The following is a 17,981-nucleotide window of genomic DNA, read 5'->3' on the forward strand; positions in this document are numbered from 1 at the left end:
TGACTTCCCGCCTGTTTCCTTCCCCTGGTCAGATCCTGGTTCTGGAGTCGGTGCCAGACATTAACCTGCTGGATTACCTGCCGGAGATCCTAGATGGACTCTTCCAGATCCTGGGCGACAATGGCAAAGAGATTCGCAAAATGTGAGTGGAGTGAGGGGCAGGAAGCTGCTACCTGCTGCCACCCCTGGCTGTGCCGGTGCCCTTCCTACCCACAGACAGCCAGCAGCGGGAGGGCAGGAAGTTAGCTCTTTTTCCTGGCTTTTGTGCTTCCCGCTTTGAGGAGCCAAGAGCCTATCAACCCCCAGCATCTGAAAATGATCACGTGACAAGTCCAGAAGCAAGCCGCCCTCTGGGTGGCTGGCCCAGCACGGAAATGGGGCTGGTTGAGGCTTCTCCACCCTGGCTGACTCTCGCTGTTTCCACTTTCCTGTTCTTGCTTATAGGTGTGAGGTTGTTCTTGGAGAATTCTTAAAAGAAATTAAGAAGAACCCCTCCAGTGTGAAGTTTGCTGAGATGGCCAACATCCTGGTGATCCACTGCCAGACCACGGGTGAGTGTGGGGGGAGGGCCCACAGCCACGGCTGCCACTGCCACCTCCGCAGAAGCACCTTTCACCATCTCAGCTTCAGTGAGGGGGTAGGAGAGATTCCTGGAAAGAGTGTTAGCCAGTGTGACACCAGGCCCTGGGAGAGGTGGAGCGCCGGGTCTCTCAGAGGGAGGTCTGGGTTCTGTCACTACAGAGGCACAGAGGTCCTTTCACCTGGTGTGTGTGGCCTCTGTGGAGTAAGATCTGGAGGTTTCCTTGCTGGCGAAATTGGCCTTAGCCCTGAGACTTAAAATGCTTGGAGCTTGGGATTATGTATCTGTTCACTTCTGCTGAGTATCAAACCACCACCAAACGTCATTCCCTAAAACAACAGTCACTTACCATGAGTCTGTGTGTCACCTGGGTGGTTCCACTCACCTGGGCCAGGCTTGGCTGGGCTCAGTCAGGTACCTGCTGTTAACTGTAGGGTTGCTGGAGTGAATGGGCCACAGTGGCCTCGCTCATGTCTGGCGGTTGTCTGGCTCATGTTATGCTGGGACCGTGGGGGCAGCACGTGTCTCATCGTCCAGCAGGCTGGCCTGGGCATGCTCATATGGCATCAGTGGGATTCCAAGACAGACAGTAGAAGTGAGCAAGGTCTGTCGAGGCCTAGGCTTGAACCAGCCACATCGTGACTTCCACCATGTCCCATTGGTCAAAGAAGCAAAGCCAGCCCAGATTCAAGGGGTGGAGAAGTTAATTCCACTTCTTGATGAGAGGAGGAGCAGAGTCCCAGTGCAGAGGGTCAGGGATGCAGCTGCCCTTACAGTCTAGCACAGGACTGTAGCTCTGTCCCAGTCTGTGTCTCCACCTTCGGAAGGCAAAGCACACAGGTAGTAGAGCGTTGGTGAGGATGGAAGCCGTCAAGCGCTTGGGTTCCACAGGCCGCCAGCCCCTTCCCATGTGTATGGTCAGTGGGAGGGAGCACTTGGGTTGCTCTGAACCCCCTGATTCCCCTTCCAGATGACCTCATCCAGCTGACAGCCATGTGCTGGATGCGGGAGTTCGTCCAGCTGGCGGGCCGCGTCATGCTGCCCTACTCCTCTGGGATCCTGACTGCTGTCTTGCCCTGCCTGGCCTACGATGACCGCAAGAAAAGTATCTTTTGCTCTGGGAGAGAAATTGAGAGAAGCCCCAAAGGGATTATGAAGTTGAGGGACCCTGCACTGGGGGCTGGGGGCTCTCTTAGGATCCGTCACACTTCCATAGTCCCCAGCAGCTTGGGAAAAAGAGGTGGAGCCAAACATGGACTGAGAAAGCCGGGGACCTGGGGTTGATGCTGGCTGTCCCCACACCTTGCCTGGTTACTTGCAGATCTGGAGCAGCTTTCCCGGGCCCCAGAGTTCCAACCCTCTGAGCTCACACTGCCCGACCTTGGGCTGGGGAAATCCCATTGGTGGGAAGGTTTAGGAAGGGATCCTAAGAGAAGAAATAGGCATATTTCACAGGGGCACCAGTATGGCAAGGAGAGCAGGGACTCAGTTCGGACAGCCTGTCTGCCTAACGTAGCCCTGAGACGACTGAGCTCCAGACTAGGAATACCAGGCTCAGAGAAGCCGCCTCTGGTTGGGACCGCTCTATATTAACCCATTTTGTGTTGCTATAAAGGAATACCTGAGGCTGGGTAGTTTATAAAGAAAAGGGATTCCTTCAGCTCCTGGTTCTGCGGACTGTACAGGAGGCATGGTGCCAGCATCTGCTTGGCTTCTGGTGAGGCCTCAGGAAGCTTTTAGTCACGGCAGAGGCAAAGGGGAAGCCAGCAGGTCACATGGCAAGAGAGGGAGCAAGAGGGGTGGGAGGCTCTTTGAAAGAACCAGCCCCCACACGAATAATAATAGAGGGAGAACTCACTCAGCTCACTCAGTACCATGGGGAGGGCACCAAGCCATTCATGAGGGATCCACCCCCATGACCCAAACCACTCCCACCAGGCCCAACCTCCAACACTGGGAATCGCATTTCAGCAAGAGATTTGGAGGGATAGGCATCCAAACCAGATGACGCTCCTTACATCAGTGGACTCAGGCATCAAAGAGGTGGCCAACGTGTGCAACCAGAGCCTGATGAAGCTGGTCACCCCCGAGGACGACGAGCCGGATGAGCCAAGGCCCGGGCAGAGGCAGGCAGACCCCGCCCCTGACGATGCCCTGCCAAAGCAGGAGGGCACAGCCAGTGGTGAGTGGACTCCACCCCTACCCCTCACCTCCTGTTGGCGGCCCGGGGAGCCAGAAGTCATAGGACTTGCCTTGGAGTCTCACTTAAGCAACCAAGACATATGTAATATGTCACTCACATAATTGTAGCAGCAACCCAGCGCAGTGGCAGCGGTGGTTCTCCCCCATTCTGCAGACAGGACACAGGGAAGCGGAGCAGAATGGCCACACACTCGCAGCTAGTGAAGGCTAGAACCGGATTGGAACCCAGGCAGGCTGCCTCCAGCAGCCATGATCTTAACCCTTACTGCCTCAAAGACCATGAAGTCTTTCCTTCATCTTTTTCCTGGGTTCGGCTACAGGAAATAGTTGTTTTCAGGGCAGGAAGGTTTGAAGTATGGGAGGAGTACCATGACTCAGCACTTGATTCTTGGCCATAGACATCCAGCCACCCAGAAGCCTGGCTGCCTTTACCATGCGGGTCATTCTCAGGGTGGGAGGGTTAAAGCTCTAGCTTCGATTGATTCTGTACTTGAAAATTCTATTGCCCAAATAAGTGCCTTTACAAAGTGAAATTGCTCTGCTCTCCTTTCAGACTCCTCTAACATAATTTTCTTGTTTACCTGTAAGGTAAAGAAAACCACATTATAAGAAACCGCATTTATGACTAGGCTGGGTAATCCCAGTACTTTGGGAGTCTGAGGCAATCTGCATGAACTCAGGAGTTTGAGACCAGCCTGGGCAACATGGCAAAACCCCATCTCTAAAAAAAAAAATTACAAAAATTAGCCGGGTGTGGTGGTGCGTGCCTATAGTCCCAGCTCCTCAGGAGGCTGAAGTGGGAGGATCACTTGAGCCCAGGAGCCCAGGAGGCAGAGGTTGCAGTGAGCTATGATCACACCACTGTATTCCAACCCAGGCAACACAGAAACACCCTGTCTCAAAACAAAACAAAACAAAAACACATTTATGCTGACTGGCATCTGGAATTTGACTCCAAATATTATCTAGAACCCTGATGCTTTCATATTTCTTGGGTCTCTGTCCTCACCAAGAGGTCACTGATCAGCTTTGGGGTAATGTCCTCCTTTGCCGAAGCAGCCAGAGAATAAACTGAGGTATAACCTACTCAGATCTTTAAGGATAACAGAGTAAGGTCTGGAACTTGCCCACAGGAGCCAAAAGAATTGCTGAGAATTCTCCCATTGCCATTCATGTACTTTTCTTTTGTACAGCTAAGCAGAATGTCAGGCATGCATGCCCCACCTCCTCCCTTGGGTTTGGCTGGTAAAATCCAGCAGCTGTCCATGCTGGACCCATCTCAGGTGTCAGGTTACAGCTGTGCCAGCACAACTGTGAGCCAGAGCAACAAAACAGCTGGAGGCAGAACAGCACTCAGCTGGAGCATTGGTGGTTCAGTGGTAGAATTCTCGCCTGCCACGCGGGAGGCCCGGGTTCGATTCCCGGCCAATGCAGCGGCTGCAACCCTTTTGGCAGCTCCTGGAAAAAGAAAACTTGGAGAAATAAGTTAACTTGGAGAGAGAAGCTAGTGCGGGCCTTCAAAGGGAGGAGCTTTTTAACTGGGAGAAACTGGAAGACTCGGGGATGCATATTTTGTGACTTCTCACTGAAATAGGAGTGTTTGGTTTTTGTTTTCTAATTCTCATTTTAGAAAATTTGGAAAGGAGAGAAAAATGCAAAGAAACAAGACTATCCCCAACAGGCAATGAGTATTCAAATGTTGACGTATTTTTTCCAGTTTTTAATATATTTACATAGTTAAGATCATAGAACTTAAACAGCTTCACCTTCTGCTGTGTTTGTTTGAAGCTCACAGTGCCTCTTAATCCATAGTCAGAAGATAGAGTAACAGTTGCCTGGGTTTGAAGAAAAGGAGAATTGGGACTGGCTACTCACAGATGCCTGGTTTCTTTTTGGGGTCATGGAGATGTTCTAGAATTAAATAGAGGTGATGGGTGCACAACTTCGTAAATGCGCTATACCTAGTTGAACACTTGAAAATGGTGAATTTTTTGTTATGTGAACTCTTATATGAATTATACCTCAATTTAAATAAAAAAAAAAAAAGTCAGTGCCTATTCCTTTAAATTAGAACCCAACAGCCGCTGCCACCTTTCTGCTTATGTGGCAAGAAGTCGAGCCCACTGGAAAGGAACCACTCCATCCTGTGGGTCGTGGCCTCAACTAAAAACATCTCTGCCAGCTGGAGCATTGGTGGTTCAGTGGTAGAATTCTCGCCTGCCACGCGGGAGGCCCGGGTTCGATTCCCGGCCAATGCATCCTGTCTACCTTTTTAAATGGTTCTCCTGAGCATTTTTTCACACAGCTGCTTGCCCAGGAGAGTATTACCCTAACCAGGATACATTCATGCCTCTTGGCTCTGGATTTTACTGCCTCATAAACAGCATTTCAGCAGATGAAAAGCTCACTTTGTACTAGTTCCCAGAGATGCTAACAGCTAATTTGGGGCCTTTGCATCCACTGTCAGCCCAGCTTAGCCTGTAACTAACTAATGACTAGTCTTTTACCAAGGTGCCCAGGAGCAAGTCCCCGCCAGCCGCAAGACAGAGATGGCTTTGCTGGTCAGGGCCAGCTTCACCACAGCCTCTCCTGCTCACTCTTCTCTCTCTGTTTCCACCCTGTTCCACCTGGCTGCTGACAGGACCCCCGCCTGGCCTTCCTTGTTTACTTGTGCTGAGCGGGGACAGCACCACATTCCTCACGGCACACCTCCAGGCAAGACCCTTTGTGTGCGTGCACATTTGCACCCCTGCCCCACCCTCTGGATCTCCTCCCTCCTCCTCTAACCACAGGGCCTCCAGTCAGGCAGCCCCTCATTGTGCCTCTTCACTTACTCCGACTCCGCCTTGGCCTGCCACTTGGGGCCATCCACGGCACAGTGCCCTTTCCCCGGTTCTGAGTTCTTAGGGCACTTAGCGTGTCCAGCCTGGTCCTCTCCAGGACGTGTCCTGATTGTCTCAGGAATGGCAGCAGAGATTCTGGGGTCTGAACAACCAGCCTATGAGTCCTGCTGACTTTATATCTGTTCCCATCAGACAGCTGCCTGCCCTTTCTAAACCTCAGATTTCTTATTCGTTAAGTAGGCTAACAATGGTAATACCTAACCTATACTATGGTTGTGTGTTTCAGACAGAATTTTTGCATGTAAATCACTTAGCACATGACAAACACTATCGGGTGCTTCAGTGATTGTTTTAATACATGTTTATGGCTGGGCACGGTGACTCGTGCCTGTAATCCCAGAATTTTGGAAGGCCGAGGCAGGCAGATCCTTTGAGGTCAGGAGTTCGAGACCAGCCTGGCCAGCATGGTGAAACCCCATCTCTACTAAAACAAAAAATTAGCCAGGCATGGTGGTGCACGCCTATAGTCCCAGCTACTTGGGAGGCTGAGGCAGGAGAATTGCTTGAATCTGGAAGACAGAGGTTGCAGTGAGCCGAGATCACACCATTGCAGCCTGGGCAACAGAGCAAAATTCCATCTCAAAAAAAAAAAAAAACCCTGGTAGAATTTTTTAAACAAGGACCACAAGCAAAAATTATTTAAAAAAGAAAAAAAAGCCGGGCGCGGTGGCTCACGCCTGTAATCCCAGCACTTTGGGAGGCCAAGGCGGGTGGATCACGAGGTCAGGAGATGGAGACTATCCTGGCTAACACAGTGAAACCTCGTCTCTACTAAAAATACCAAAAACTTAGCTGGGCGTGGTGGCGGGTGCCTGTAGTCCTAGCTACTCGGGAGGCTGAGGCAGGAGAATGGTGTGAACCTGGGAGGCGGAGCTTGCAGTGAGCCGAGATCGTGCCATTGCACTCCAGCCTGGGCGACAGAGCAAAACTCCATCTCAAAAAAAAAAAAAAAAGGTTGAAACACACCATATTTAAATTAAAAGCTGAAGCTGGTGTGGTGGTACGTATCTTTAATCCCAGCTGCTCAGGTTGCTGAGGCAGAAGGATACCTTGAGCCCAGGAATTTGAGTCCAGCCTGGGCAATATAGCGAGACCCCATCTCAAAACAAAACAAAATTGGTGTAACTGAAAAAAGGTTAAAAGTTACAAGGCAAGACCCAGACTGGGAGAAGATATTTGCAATGTATTTTGTCATTAAAGAGTTAGTATCCAGACACAAGAAAGAGCTCCTTTAAGTCAGAAGAAAAAAATGGAAGAAAAACGTGAAAGTCCATGACAGGGCCATTAATCTTATGTAGCAAATGGGCCAGATGCTGTGGCTCATGCCTGTAATCCCAATACTTTGGGAGGTTGAGGCAGGAGGATTGCTTAAAGCCAGGAGTTCGAGACCAGCCTGGGCAACAAAGTGAGAGACCCTGCCCTACAAAAATAGTAATTTTAAAAAATTAGCTGGGCGAGGTGGCACATACCTTTAGTCCCAACTACTTGGGAGGCTGAGGCAGGAGGATCTCCTGAGCCCAGGAGCTTGAGGCTGCAGTGAGCCATGATCACGCCACTGCAGCCTGAGGGGAGAGAATGAGACCCCACTTCTAAAAAACAAAATAAAAATGCCACCATGGCTCTTACGATATGGCGGGTGTTATTTTAAATACCTAACAAATGTTAGCTCTTTCATTGTCACAGCAAGCTTAGGGTATAGGTACTGTCATTACCCCATTGTACAGATGAAGAAAGGGAAGCAAAGTCAAGTGACTTGCCCAAGGTCACACAGCGAGAAGGTAGGAGGAGTCCTGGCCCAAACTCAGGCCAAAAGGCTGCAGAGTCTCTGCCCACAAGCACCATGTTAGCCTACAGTTCTCTGAGGAGGGAATTCATACACAAGAGAACAAAAGATGCTCCGTTTGACTGGGAATTAGAGAATTGTAAAGAAAAGCAAGGTATCAGCCAGGGGCAGTGGCTCACACTATAATCCCAGCACTTTGGGAGGCCGAGGTAGGTAGATCACAAGATCAGGAGTTCAGGACCAGCCTGGCCAAGATGGTGAAACCCTGTCTCTACTAAAAAATACAAAAAATTAGCGGGGCACGGTGGCAGCCACCTATGATGCCAGCTACTCGGGAGGCTGAGGCAGGAGAATCGCTTGAACTTGGAGGGCAAAGGTTGCAGTGAGCCAAGATCGCACCATTGCACTCCAGTCTGGGCAACAGAGTGAGACTCCGTCTCAAAAAAAAAAAAAAAAAGAAAGAAAAGAAAAGAAAGGTATCTTTTTTACTCATCCAGTTAGCAAACGTAAAAGATTACTAATCACTTTGGGAGGCCGAGGTGGGTGGGTCACGAGGTCAGAAGATAGGGACCATCCTGGCCAATATGGTGAAACTCCGTCTCTACTAAAAATACAAAAAATTAGCCAGGCGCGGTGGCAGGTGCATGTAGTCCCAGCTACTCGGGAGGCTGAGGCAGGAGAATCACTTGAACCCGGGAGGCGGAGGTTGCCATGAGCTGAGATTGCGCCACTGCACTCCAGCCTGGCGACAGAGCGTGACTCCGTCTCAAAAAAAAAAGAAAAAGAAAAAGATACTGATATTCCTGTGTGAGGCTTTAGAAGGCTTTAGAAGGAGTGACTGCTCTTCTGATTTGGAAATACATATAAATTGGTAGAACCTTCCTAAAGGACAATACCTATTAAAATAAGAAGTGCCCAATCCTTCCCCTCAGGAGTCCCACCCTGCATGGAAGCACAGGAGAGATGAAAGAGTGAAAGTCAGGAGACAATCTAAATTAATTTGAGGCCAATTTCTGATGCCACATTATTTCATCTATAAATGTGGGTATTTCTAAAAGATGCCCTCCGGGGCATGGAGTCCTGGCTACTGTTCCAGTCTATCCTGCCCAGCTTTCCCCAGCTTTTCCTCACCTTTCCCCGGGCCCTGGTCTAGCAGACAGACCCCAGGCTGCCTGGGCCTTGGCGCTAGGAGGACGAGCATCTTAGCGGGCCCAGCCCCCTGCCACAGCTGCCCTTGTCCCCTCTGAGCTGCATCCTGGGTCTACAGGGGACAGACAGCAGTATGGACATGGAAATAAAGGCCCCCTTTACTAGGAGAAAAGGTCTGTGGCCTGCACCTAGAATAGCACTGCTCTAAGCCATAGGACAGAGTGAAAAATGCAAGTTCCAGAAAATACACTGTAATCCCATTTATGTTTACAAAATAAGAAGTAGGACAGCACAAGCCAGCGCAGGAGACTTGCCTACCCCGGGGAGCAGTGACCTGTAGGTAGCGAAAAGTAAGATTGAAGATTAAGGACAGAAAGAGGTTTTGCTTTGTGTTTGAAAATTTTAGAATGAGGATATATTTTACTTGTATAATTTAAAACTTTTAAGAGGCCAAGCCTGGTGTCATTAGAACAACAATATAAATAATGATCGTTCTGATTTATAACCCACGGAATAACATCAATATCCGGGAGTCCATAATGACATAAATAATTGAATTAATTAATGGTGGAGAAGGGACAGCTTTTCCTTACAGTAAACGTCAGTCGATACGCTGGGCGCAGTGGCTCACGCCTGTAATCCCAGCACTTTCAGAGGCCAAGGTGGGTGGATCACTTGAGGTCGGGAGTTTGACACCAGCCTGGCCAACATGGTGAAACCCCGTCCCTACTAATAATAAAAAAAATTAGCTGGGCATGGTGGCACACGACTGTAATCTCGGCTACTTGGGAGGCTGAGGCATGAGAATCATTTGAACCCAGGAGGCGGAGGTTGCAGTGAGCCAAGATCATGCCATTGCACTTCATCCTGGGTGACAAGAGTCAAACTGTGTCAAAAAAAAAAAAAAAAAAAAAAAAGGAGGGAAGGGAGAGGGGGAGAAAGAGAAAAAGCAAATTCCAGTCAATAATGTAGGAAAAGGGGTGACAGAAATCACCATCAGGCAAATTCCGCAGTCATATTTGTAGTAGGCAAGCTCCAGCCCTGAGTGCTGCGGTCAGTCACTGGGGACATGTTTGAGGGAAAACAGAATATTTGTCTAATCTCAAGTATTTTCCCCCGAGATGTTTATTAATTACAAACAGAAAAACAGTAACCTTACAGGGGAGAAACGCAGCAGATGCTGTCTGCGTCAGGCGATGAGGTTAACGTCACCAGTAACGAGGCTAACAGACAACACGTGTCCCCAGTAGGGTGCACTGAGGCGCGGCACTTCCGTGACGTCCCTCCAAAGATGCGCAACCCCCTACTCATGAGAAAACGTGAGACCAACCCAAACGGAGAGACATTTTGCAGAGTGACCAGTGCTTCAAAGGTGTCAAGTTTATGAAAGACACACAGATTAAGGGACTGTCACAGATTGGAGGAGACAAAGAAGACAGTTTAGCTAAATGCAGTGTAAGATCCTGGAACAAAAAGCCAGGAATGGAAAAACGCGTGATGTTCAAATTACGGTAATCATTTAGTTAATGGTATTGTATCGATGTTAATCTTCTGGTTTTGATCATTGAACTATGGGGCCGGGCGCAGTGGCCCACACCTGTAATCCCAGCACTTTGGGGGGCTGAGGTGGGTGGATCACTTGAGCCCAGGAGTTTGAAACCAGCCTGGGTAACATGGCGAAACCCCATCTCTACTGAAAATACAAAAAAAATTATCCGGGCTTGATGCTGCATGCCTACAGTTCCAGCTACCCTGGAAGCTGAGGTAGGCTCAATCTCTTGAGCGCAGGAGGCAAAGATTGCAGCGAGCCAACGTCGTGCCACTACACTCCAGCCTGGGCAACAGAGCCAAGACTCTATCTCAAAAAAAAAAAAAAAAAAAAGATAATTGAACTATGAGTATGTACAATATTAGCATTAGGGGAAGCTAGCTGAAAGGTATAAAAAGAATTCTTTACTCTTTTTGCAACTTTTTTGTACATCTAAAATTACTTCACAACTACAAAATAGTGTCAGAAGTCTGAAACTGCAGGACTACCAGCCCCCTCTTCCCTCCTCAGTGCAGTGAGAGCTGTGGCCAGTGCCTAGATAGGGGCTGAAGGAGGAGCAGGATCCTACCAGCAGCCTTCCAGATCTAGAACATCTTGGCTCTTTGGGAAACTTGATTAGATGCCACAAGAAAAAGGTTGGCATTTAAAGGTTATTCCTTAACTTAGAAATATAAGTAGTCAATGCCAGGTAGATGCTTTTCTACTCTGGGTTATGTGACAGTAAGTTAAATACTAATGACAGGTATTGAGTTGGCCACTTGGAGGAAGACTCAGGCACAGACACAGTACAGTCACAGTCCTTTCCCCAAAGTCATTTTTTAAGCCCTTTATTGAGAGAATTCGTGTACCACACAATTCACCCAACATCAAGTATACAATTCAGTGACTTTTATAGATTCACAAGGTTATATAACCATCACCACAATCAATTTTAGAATATTTTCCGTGCCCTTGAAAGAATCCCTTAGCCATTACACCCTATTCCCCCATCTCCTCCAGTCCTAGGCAACCTCCAGTCCACTTTCTGTATCCATAGGTTTGCCTGTTCTAAACACTTTCGAGAAAGGGAATCATGCAATATGTAGTCTTTTGTGATTGGCTTCTTTCACTTAACACAATGTTTTTAAAGTTCATTCATGTTATGGCATGCATCAGTACTTCATCCCTTTTTATTGCCAAATAATAGTCCATTGTATGGCTATACCACACATTTATCCATTCATCTGTTGATAGACATTTGGGTTGCTTGTGCTTTTTGGCTATTGTAGATAATGCTGATGTGAACATGATTGATGTACAAGGTTTCATATGGCCATAAGTTTTCATTTCTCTTTGGTATATACCTAGGAGTGGAGCTGCTGAGTCATATGGTGACTCTATGTTTAGCCTTTGGAGGAATGGCCAGACTGTTCTCCAAAGCAGCTTGCACCATTTTACATTCCCACCAGTGATGTATGAGGGTTCCAGTTTCTCCACATCCTCATCAACACTTGCTATTATCTGTCTTTTAGCCATCCTGATGAGTGTACAGTAGTATCTTGTGGTTTTGATTTGCATTTTCTTGATAGCTAAGGACACTGGGTATCTGTCATTTTAAACATCCATTCTCCTCAGGCCGGTGATCCCTTCTGAGATTTGCCAGATGTGTTCAGCACTGGTGTCCCCTCCTTGTGAGATCACTGTGACTACAAACTTACAAGCTCGGGGACTATTGAGAATGACTGGGTATTGGGTTCTCAGGGCTCCAGAGCCATGGTCCTTTTGAAGAGCCTGAATCAAGGTATGGGGCTCTGGAGAGTTCTGTGTGTGCTTGTCACAGGGGTCTTGTTTATTCAAGAGACCCAACAGCCTTTCATGACCCCTTGTTCCTCTTCTTCTCCCAGGAGGTCCAGATGGTTCCTGTGACTCCAGCTTCAGTAGCGGCATCAGTGTCTTCACTGCAGCCAGGTAAGTGGCTTGTTTCAGCCAGAGGGTTTGTGGAAAGCAAGTGACCTAGATCTTTCCTGGATGCAGGAGACTACAGCAATGACCCAAGGCAAACCCTACTCATGGCTGCTGCTTTTGGAACACCCTCATACACAAAAGAGTTAATTGATGAGGGAATCTGAAGGACACTGAACAAGCCCATCCCACCCAGGCTTGATGGATAGATAAGGTGGATTAGAAGCCATTGGGGGCCAGGCGTGATGGCTTACGCCTCTAATCCCAGCACTTGGGGAGGCCGAGGCAGGCAGATCACTTGAGCTCGGGAGTTCAAGACCAGTCTGGGCAACATGGCGAGACCCTGTTTTTACTGAAAATACAAAAAATTAGCTGGACGTGGTGGCGTGTGCCTGTGGTCCCAGCTACTTGGGGAGGCTGAGGTGGGAGGATCACTTGAGCCAGAGCGGGGCAGAGGTTGAAGTGAGCTGAGATCACACCGCTGCACTCTAGCCTGGATAACAGAGTGAGACCATGTCTGGGAAAAAAAAAAAAAAAAGAATGAAAGAAAATGGATCGTTCTTACTTATTTTTAAATATTAAAAATAAAATGTAAGCTATTGGAGGTCAATAAACGCATGTTGTAATACTGGTGTCTGCAGTGAGACACTTACAATTGCTTTGACTCAGCACCGTCTGTTTGTCCAGGATGATGTGGGGCCAACAGGACCGACAAGGGGAAGTCTGTTCAAGGACAGCCTGGAGCATGGGCGGTCATTAATCACATCCAAGATTAAGGATAAATCACCCGCCCCTGGAGCTGTTGTCTCCTGTGCGTCCAGGTCAGCTGTAATGGCGCAGTCTTCCACATGGGGGCAGTGCAGGCCAGGCAGCAAAATAATTTCCTTGCGGCTCCCTCCATACTCCCTGCAAGGTGAAGGGACTCCCCGGGGAGGGCACTGTCACAGTTCCGCGCTGGTCTGAGTCCCCTGGACTTGCCCCATGTCACTTTTTCTTTGGGTGACATTGGCATCTCGGGCTAGAGTGGATGGTGGGTCTTATACAGGGGTTTCTTCCGCCTGAACTTGACAGTGAACCTGGGCCCTGGGAGAGCCAGTCACTCATGAAGAGAACAGGTGCACTCTCCCCCAAGAGCCTCTCCCCACAGACCCCTAGCCAGAGTTCTTCCCTCGTCGACATCATTTGTGAACTTATCCTCATCCCTCGGCACCCTGAGCGTGTTTTCCAAGCACGCAGGTGCAGGCGATGATGAAATGTGCCCCTACAAGCCCCCTGCGTGGATGGAGCAGATCAGTGAATGTCACCGTTCTCTCGTGTTCACGTGGTCACGCGTTCCAGTGCACCTGCCTGTGTTCAGCCCTGCAGGCTCCAAGATAAGAGCTGGCCCGAGTGTGTCCCTGACCTTCATTCATTTAGTCTAGTGGTGAGGCCGAGAAGTAGCCAGGAAGTTACTGGAAAGGGGAGCGACTGATGTGAGGGGTGAAGTTACCGGAAAGGGAGGGCCATGGTGCCTGAGCCCAGGCACTGAGAAGACTGGCTGGGAATAACAGCTAATGCCGGTCAATGCAGCCAGGCTTCCAGGGCCCCAGTGCAGTGCTAAACCTTCGTGCTGGATCCTTTAGCTTTGTCTGAGTCCTGTGGGGTCAGTAGTTTCATGGTAGGGACGAGAAGGGAGGGAAGCACAGCGGGCTGCTCTGTGGACAGTGGATCTAGGAGGGGCCTGGTGGATGCAGACCTGCTAAGGAGCTGTCACCATTGTCCCCGTCAGAGGGGATGGGGGCTCAGGCTGGGGAGGAGCAGCGTGTGGAGAAAGTTGGGTGGGTTTGGGCTCCGTGTTGAAGGTGGAACTGCAGAATTCACTGCTGGGTGGAATGGGGTAGGCAGGAGAGAGGTGAGGGAAAGACTACCTTCTAGAAATTTCGTGTGAGCCAGACCCGGGCTATCCTGATGTCATTTGCACACCAGGCTGGAAGGAAGAGCAGGTGTGGGTGGGGTGGTCAAGAGCTCTGTTCCAGGTGACTCTGAGCATCCCAGGAGGAGGAGGGAGGCAGACTCAGGTACTAGGTCATGGAACTCAGGGAGTGGTCTGGACAGACACGCGGGGACTGGTGTATCCTGCAGAGGGCTTAGCTTTTGCGCTGGAGGCTGTGGAGACAGTATCACAAGTGGGAATGGCAGGATCCGATCTGGGATTTAAAAGCCTCCCTCTGGCAGCCAAAAGCCTGTTGTAGACTTGTCTCTGTAATCTGGCCTGTGGGGATTGAGGGGGAGGTCAGGAGAGGTCTAGGAGAAGGCAGAGATAAGCTTAAGCCATGGGCTGCAGAGGGGCACCGCTGTCCACTGCCTCGCCGGGGAGACTGCGCTACCGTTGGCTGGGATGAGCCTACAGGAGCCCTTAGTTCTTGTGCCAAGGCTGGGGACCGCTAGACTGGAACCAAGGTTTTAGTTTATACCTCTCATTCAGAAGCTGATGCCAAATCCTACCTAAACTCCAAACCATCCTACCTAAAAAAACCAAACAAGAACAAATGATCTAGTGCTTCCTGACTCCTGGTGACAGAGGTCCCCACGTGGCAGCTGCACAGTCAGCATCACCAGCTGTGCTCAAGAGGTGGGCGCCTTCAGGGTTGTAAAACCAGAGCCAAGATGCCCGGGCCCCAGCCCACCACCTTCTTCCCGCAGCTGGTGTTGACACAGCGAGACTGAGCTTGGACACGGGTGGGACGGTGCAGGGTCGCCAGATAGCCAGACCCACCTTGTGGTTCTTCAGCTGCGCCGCTTGTCCAGGGCACCACGTGAGGCCACCAGTTTCACGCCGTTCGGGTCTGCCCAGGGTGGTGGCCAGACTGGAGACTCCTCCCACTGCAGAAAGGCATTCCTGCATGGCAGGAAACTGCCATGGTGGTGGCAGTCCTGTGTCTCTGAGTGGCCATTGACCCTTGGAGATTCCGATGAAAGCTGTGGACCCTCTTCCCAAAAAAAGGCACATCCACGGCCGGGCACTGTGGCTCGCGCTTATCATCCCAGCACTCTGTGAGGCCAAGGCAGATGGATCACCTGAGGTCAGGAGTTTAAGATCAGCCTGGCCAACATGGTGAAACCCCGTCTCTACTAAAAATAAAAATTAAAAAAAAAAAAATTAGCCAGGCGTGGCAGCACTTATCTGTAAGCCCAGCTACTTGGGAGGCTGAAGCAGGAGAATTGCTTGAACCTGGGAGGCGGAGATTTCAGTGAGCCGAGATCACGCCACTGCACTCTACCCTGGGTGACAGAGCGAGACTCTGTCACACACACACCAAAATAAATGACATCCACATGAAATTCAGAATTCATTTTCATGGGTTCAAGGATCACCATGGAAGCAATCCTTGCATCCCAGATTTTTTATAAAAGATTTCTCACTTGGACCGAAACAGGGAGAATTAACTGGCTAAATTAACTGGCTAAACCTGAGAGCAGGAGGCTTCCTCTTCCCCCTCACTCATCTCCCCTCTCCCTGCGATACTGGAGAAGCCCCTGGTGGCCCCGGGCTTAGCCACAGAAGAATGTCACCTGGAACAGCAGCGGGTGACGAGATGGCTGTAGGTCTGGGTTCCTGCACCCTCCAGAGCATGGGAAATACATGGGAGGTGGAAGATTGGACTCCCCAGGAAGAGGTGGAAAGTGAAGGAAGCAGGATGGAGGAAGGATGCTTGCCAGCTCAGGAAAGGGTTAAGAGAAATGTCTCCACTGGGTGTGTTCTCTCTCGTGACTGCTCTGCCTGGTGGAGCCAACTGTCCGGATTCACACCCTGACTCCAGCATGATTTCCCCCACCTCAGTTTCCTCATCTTTAAACTCAGTGTAATGACAGCACTGACCTCAAAGGGATATGGGACTTCAACGAGTTAAAGTATGTAAAGAACAGCCAGGCATGGCGGCTCACACCTGTAATCCCAGCACTTTGGGAGGCCAAGACAGGCTGGTTGCTTGAACCCAGGAGTTGGAGACCAGCCCAGGGCAACATGGTGAAAACCCGTTTCTACAAAACATACAAAAATGAGCTGGGTGTGGTGGCACATTCCTGTAGTTCCAGCTACTCAGGAGGCTGAGGTGGAAGGATCATTTGAGCCCCGGAGCTCGAGGCTGCAGTGAGTCGTGATTGTACCACTGCACTCCTGCCTTGGTGACAGAGCGAGACCCCGTCTCAATAATCATAATTTTTAAAAGCTTTTTAAGTGTGTAAAGAACATAGCATGGTGCCTGGGCCGCAGAAGGCACTTGACACATTTTAGCTACAATTATTATTACAGGAACCTTGTTATTATCCCCATCTTACAAATGAGGAAACAGACCCAGAGAGGTTAACTTCTTGCCCAAAGTCACTCAACTAATTAGTAGCCAAGTTGGAATTCAAGCTAGATCTGTCTGGCTCCAGAGCCCATGCATTTAACTTTATTAGTTGCAGTTGGAGAATTCCAGAAGTTTTGCATTCGGCCTCCCTAACTCATTTGATTTAGGAGTTCTCAAACAAGTGTTGTATGAACAGCCTCCACTGCGATGCTCAGGCTGTTGCCAAGGGTCATGATGTCTTCAGTGACACCAGTTCTCCCGGTGTAGGTAGCTGCCGTGTAAATAAGCAGGCAGAAAGTTCTAGAAATCAGTATTTCCCAGCTTTTAGCCTCTGCGGATTGAAAAAAAAATTTCTAATTATCTGTATTTTAAAGAGCAAGTTCAATTTCAGAAGCAATTCTATTTTTAGGTTTACCTTTCTTCTATTTTTACATTTACCTTTCTTCTGATTGGATTAGAGATGTAACCCGAACACCGTAAAAAGTTAGACATTACAGAAATGAAGTGCTATCTCCCAGAGAGAACAACTGGAACGTCTTATTATTTATTGGTAGTATCAGAAGCTTTATTCAGTAAATCTATATTTTAATAGCCACAGCAGCACCATGCATTTGGAAATTGTAGTGCGTGTATGTGTAAGACATTCATTAGAAGATGTTTTATGAGAAAATGCTCCATGAAAATGGAATTTTGCAGACACCTTGAAATAACTCAGAAGCCCCCATGAGTGACTCGTCTAGACTTTTTGGAACTGATGCAGAAATGTATTTTAAACTGAGTGAGCTCCCTCTGCTCTTGATGGGTAAGGTAAGCCAGGACAGCAGGGTGCTACCTCTCAGGCTCCGGCCCATGAGCTGGGGAACTGAGCACATCATGCAGTGTCCCCCTCTAGGAAGAGTACAGGGTCCCAGAGCCCCAGTTGCCCTGCTGAGCACGCGCAGAGCTCAGCAGCAGCAGCCAACCCTGCCCAGCAGAGCAGCTGGGAGCTGACAGCAGCTGGGATCTTGACCCTCCCTTTCCCAGGCACTCAGATCAGTCTGCCTGGTCCTCTAGGGTCCACCTGCTTCCCATGACCTCCACCTCCAGCCAGGCAAGGGAAGAAAAGTGCAGGGATAGTGTCTCCAGCCCAGGGAATGAGTGCTTGGTGCATGGCCTCATGGTCTCAGATGGGTCCCGTACTGCCTCTGGACCTGGGCTTGCTAATCTGTACCTTGAAGGATTGTGTTACCTGAACCATGAGGTCCCTTTCAGTGATGAGGTTCTGGGTTGGGTGTGGCGGGACTGCCCCAGCAGCAGCCTGAAGATGCCCCATACCTTCAGATTCACTGTGTTCAGGTGTTTGCTGTGGAGAAAGTCGGAGAATGTTAATACACGAAATGCTGCCAGTTCACATACCAGTTCCGTGACATGCTGCCATTCTTTGGCCCTGACACAGCACCACTTGCAGGAGAGGCCCCACGGGCTGGCCAGCAGCATCTCCAGGCCACTGTGCGCCGCGGAGCTCGACTTGCGGAGGGGCCATCCAGCCTGGCATCTTGGCCCT

General features: G+C 49.6%; 1 protein-coding gene and 2 non-coding genes across 4 annotated transcripts in view; all 3 read left to right on the top strand.

Annotated features, from left to right (window-relative positions):
* The window catches only part of VAC14 (VAC14 component of PIKFYVE complex), a 116,112-nt gene that overhangs the window by 18,358 nt on the left and 79,773 nt on the right, over nt 1-17,981 (top strand). For both annotated transcript variants that reach the window (XM_023210375.1, XM_023210376.3), the window contains exons 6-10: nt 33-142; nt 445-551; nt 1,551-1,685; nt 2,613-2,762; nt 12,050-12,113. In XM_023210375.1, the coding sequence (XP_023066143.1) occupies nt 33-142; nt 445-551; nt 1,551-1,685; nt 2,613-2,762; nt 12,050-12,113 (566 nt within the window). The remainder of the gene's footprint in view (nt 1-32; nt 143-444; nt 552-1,550; nt 1,686-2,612; nt 2,763-12,049; nt 12,114-17,981) is intronic.
* Nucleotides 4,145-4,215, top strand: TRNAG-GCC. The gene has a single exon. It is a non-coding gene; the product is annotated as a tRNA-Gly (tRNA).
* On the top strand, nt 4,970-5,040 carry TRNAG-GCC. The gene has a single exon. It is a non-coding gene; the product is annotated as a tRNA-Gly (tRNA).

The sequence above is a fragment of the Piliocolobus tephrosceles genome, chromosome 17 (assembly GCF_002776525.5).
Source record: "Piliocolobus tephrosceles isolate RC106 chromosome 17, ASM277652v3, whole genome shotgun sequence".
Lineage (NCBI taxonomy): Eukaryota > Metazoa > Chordata > Mammalia > Primates > Cercopithecidae > Piliocolobus > Piliocolobus tephrosceles.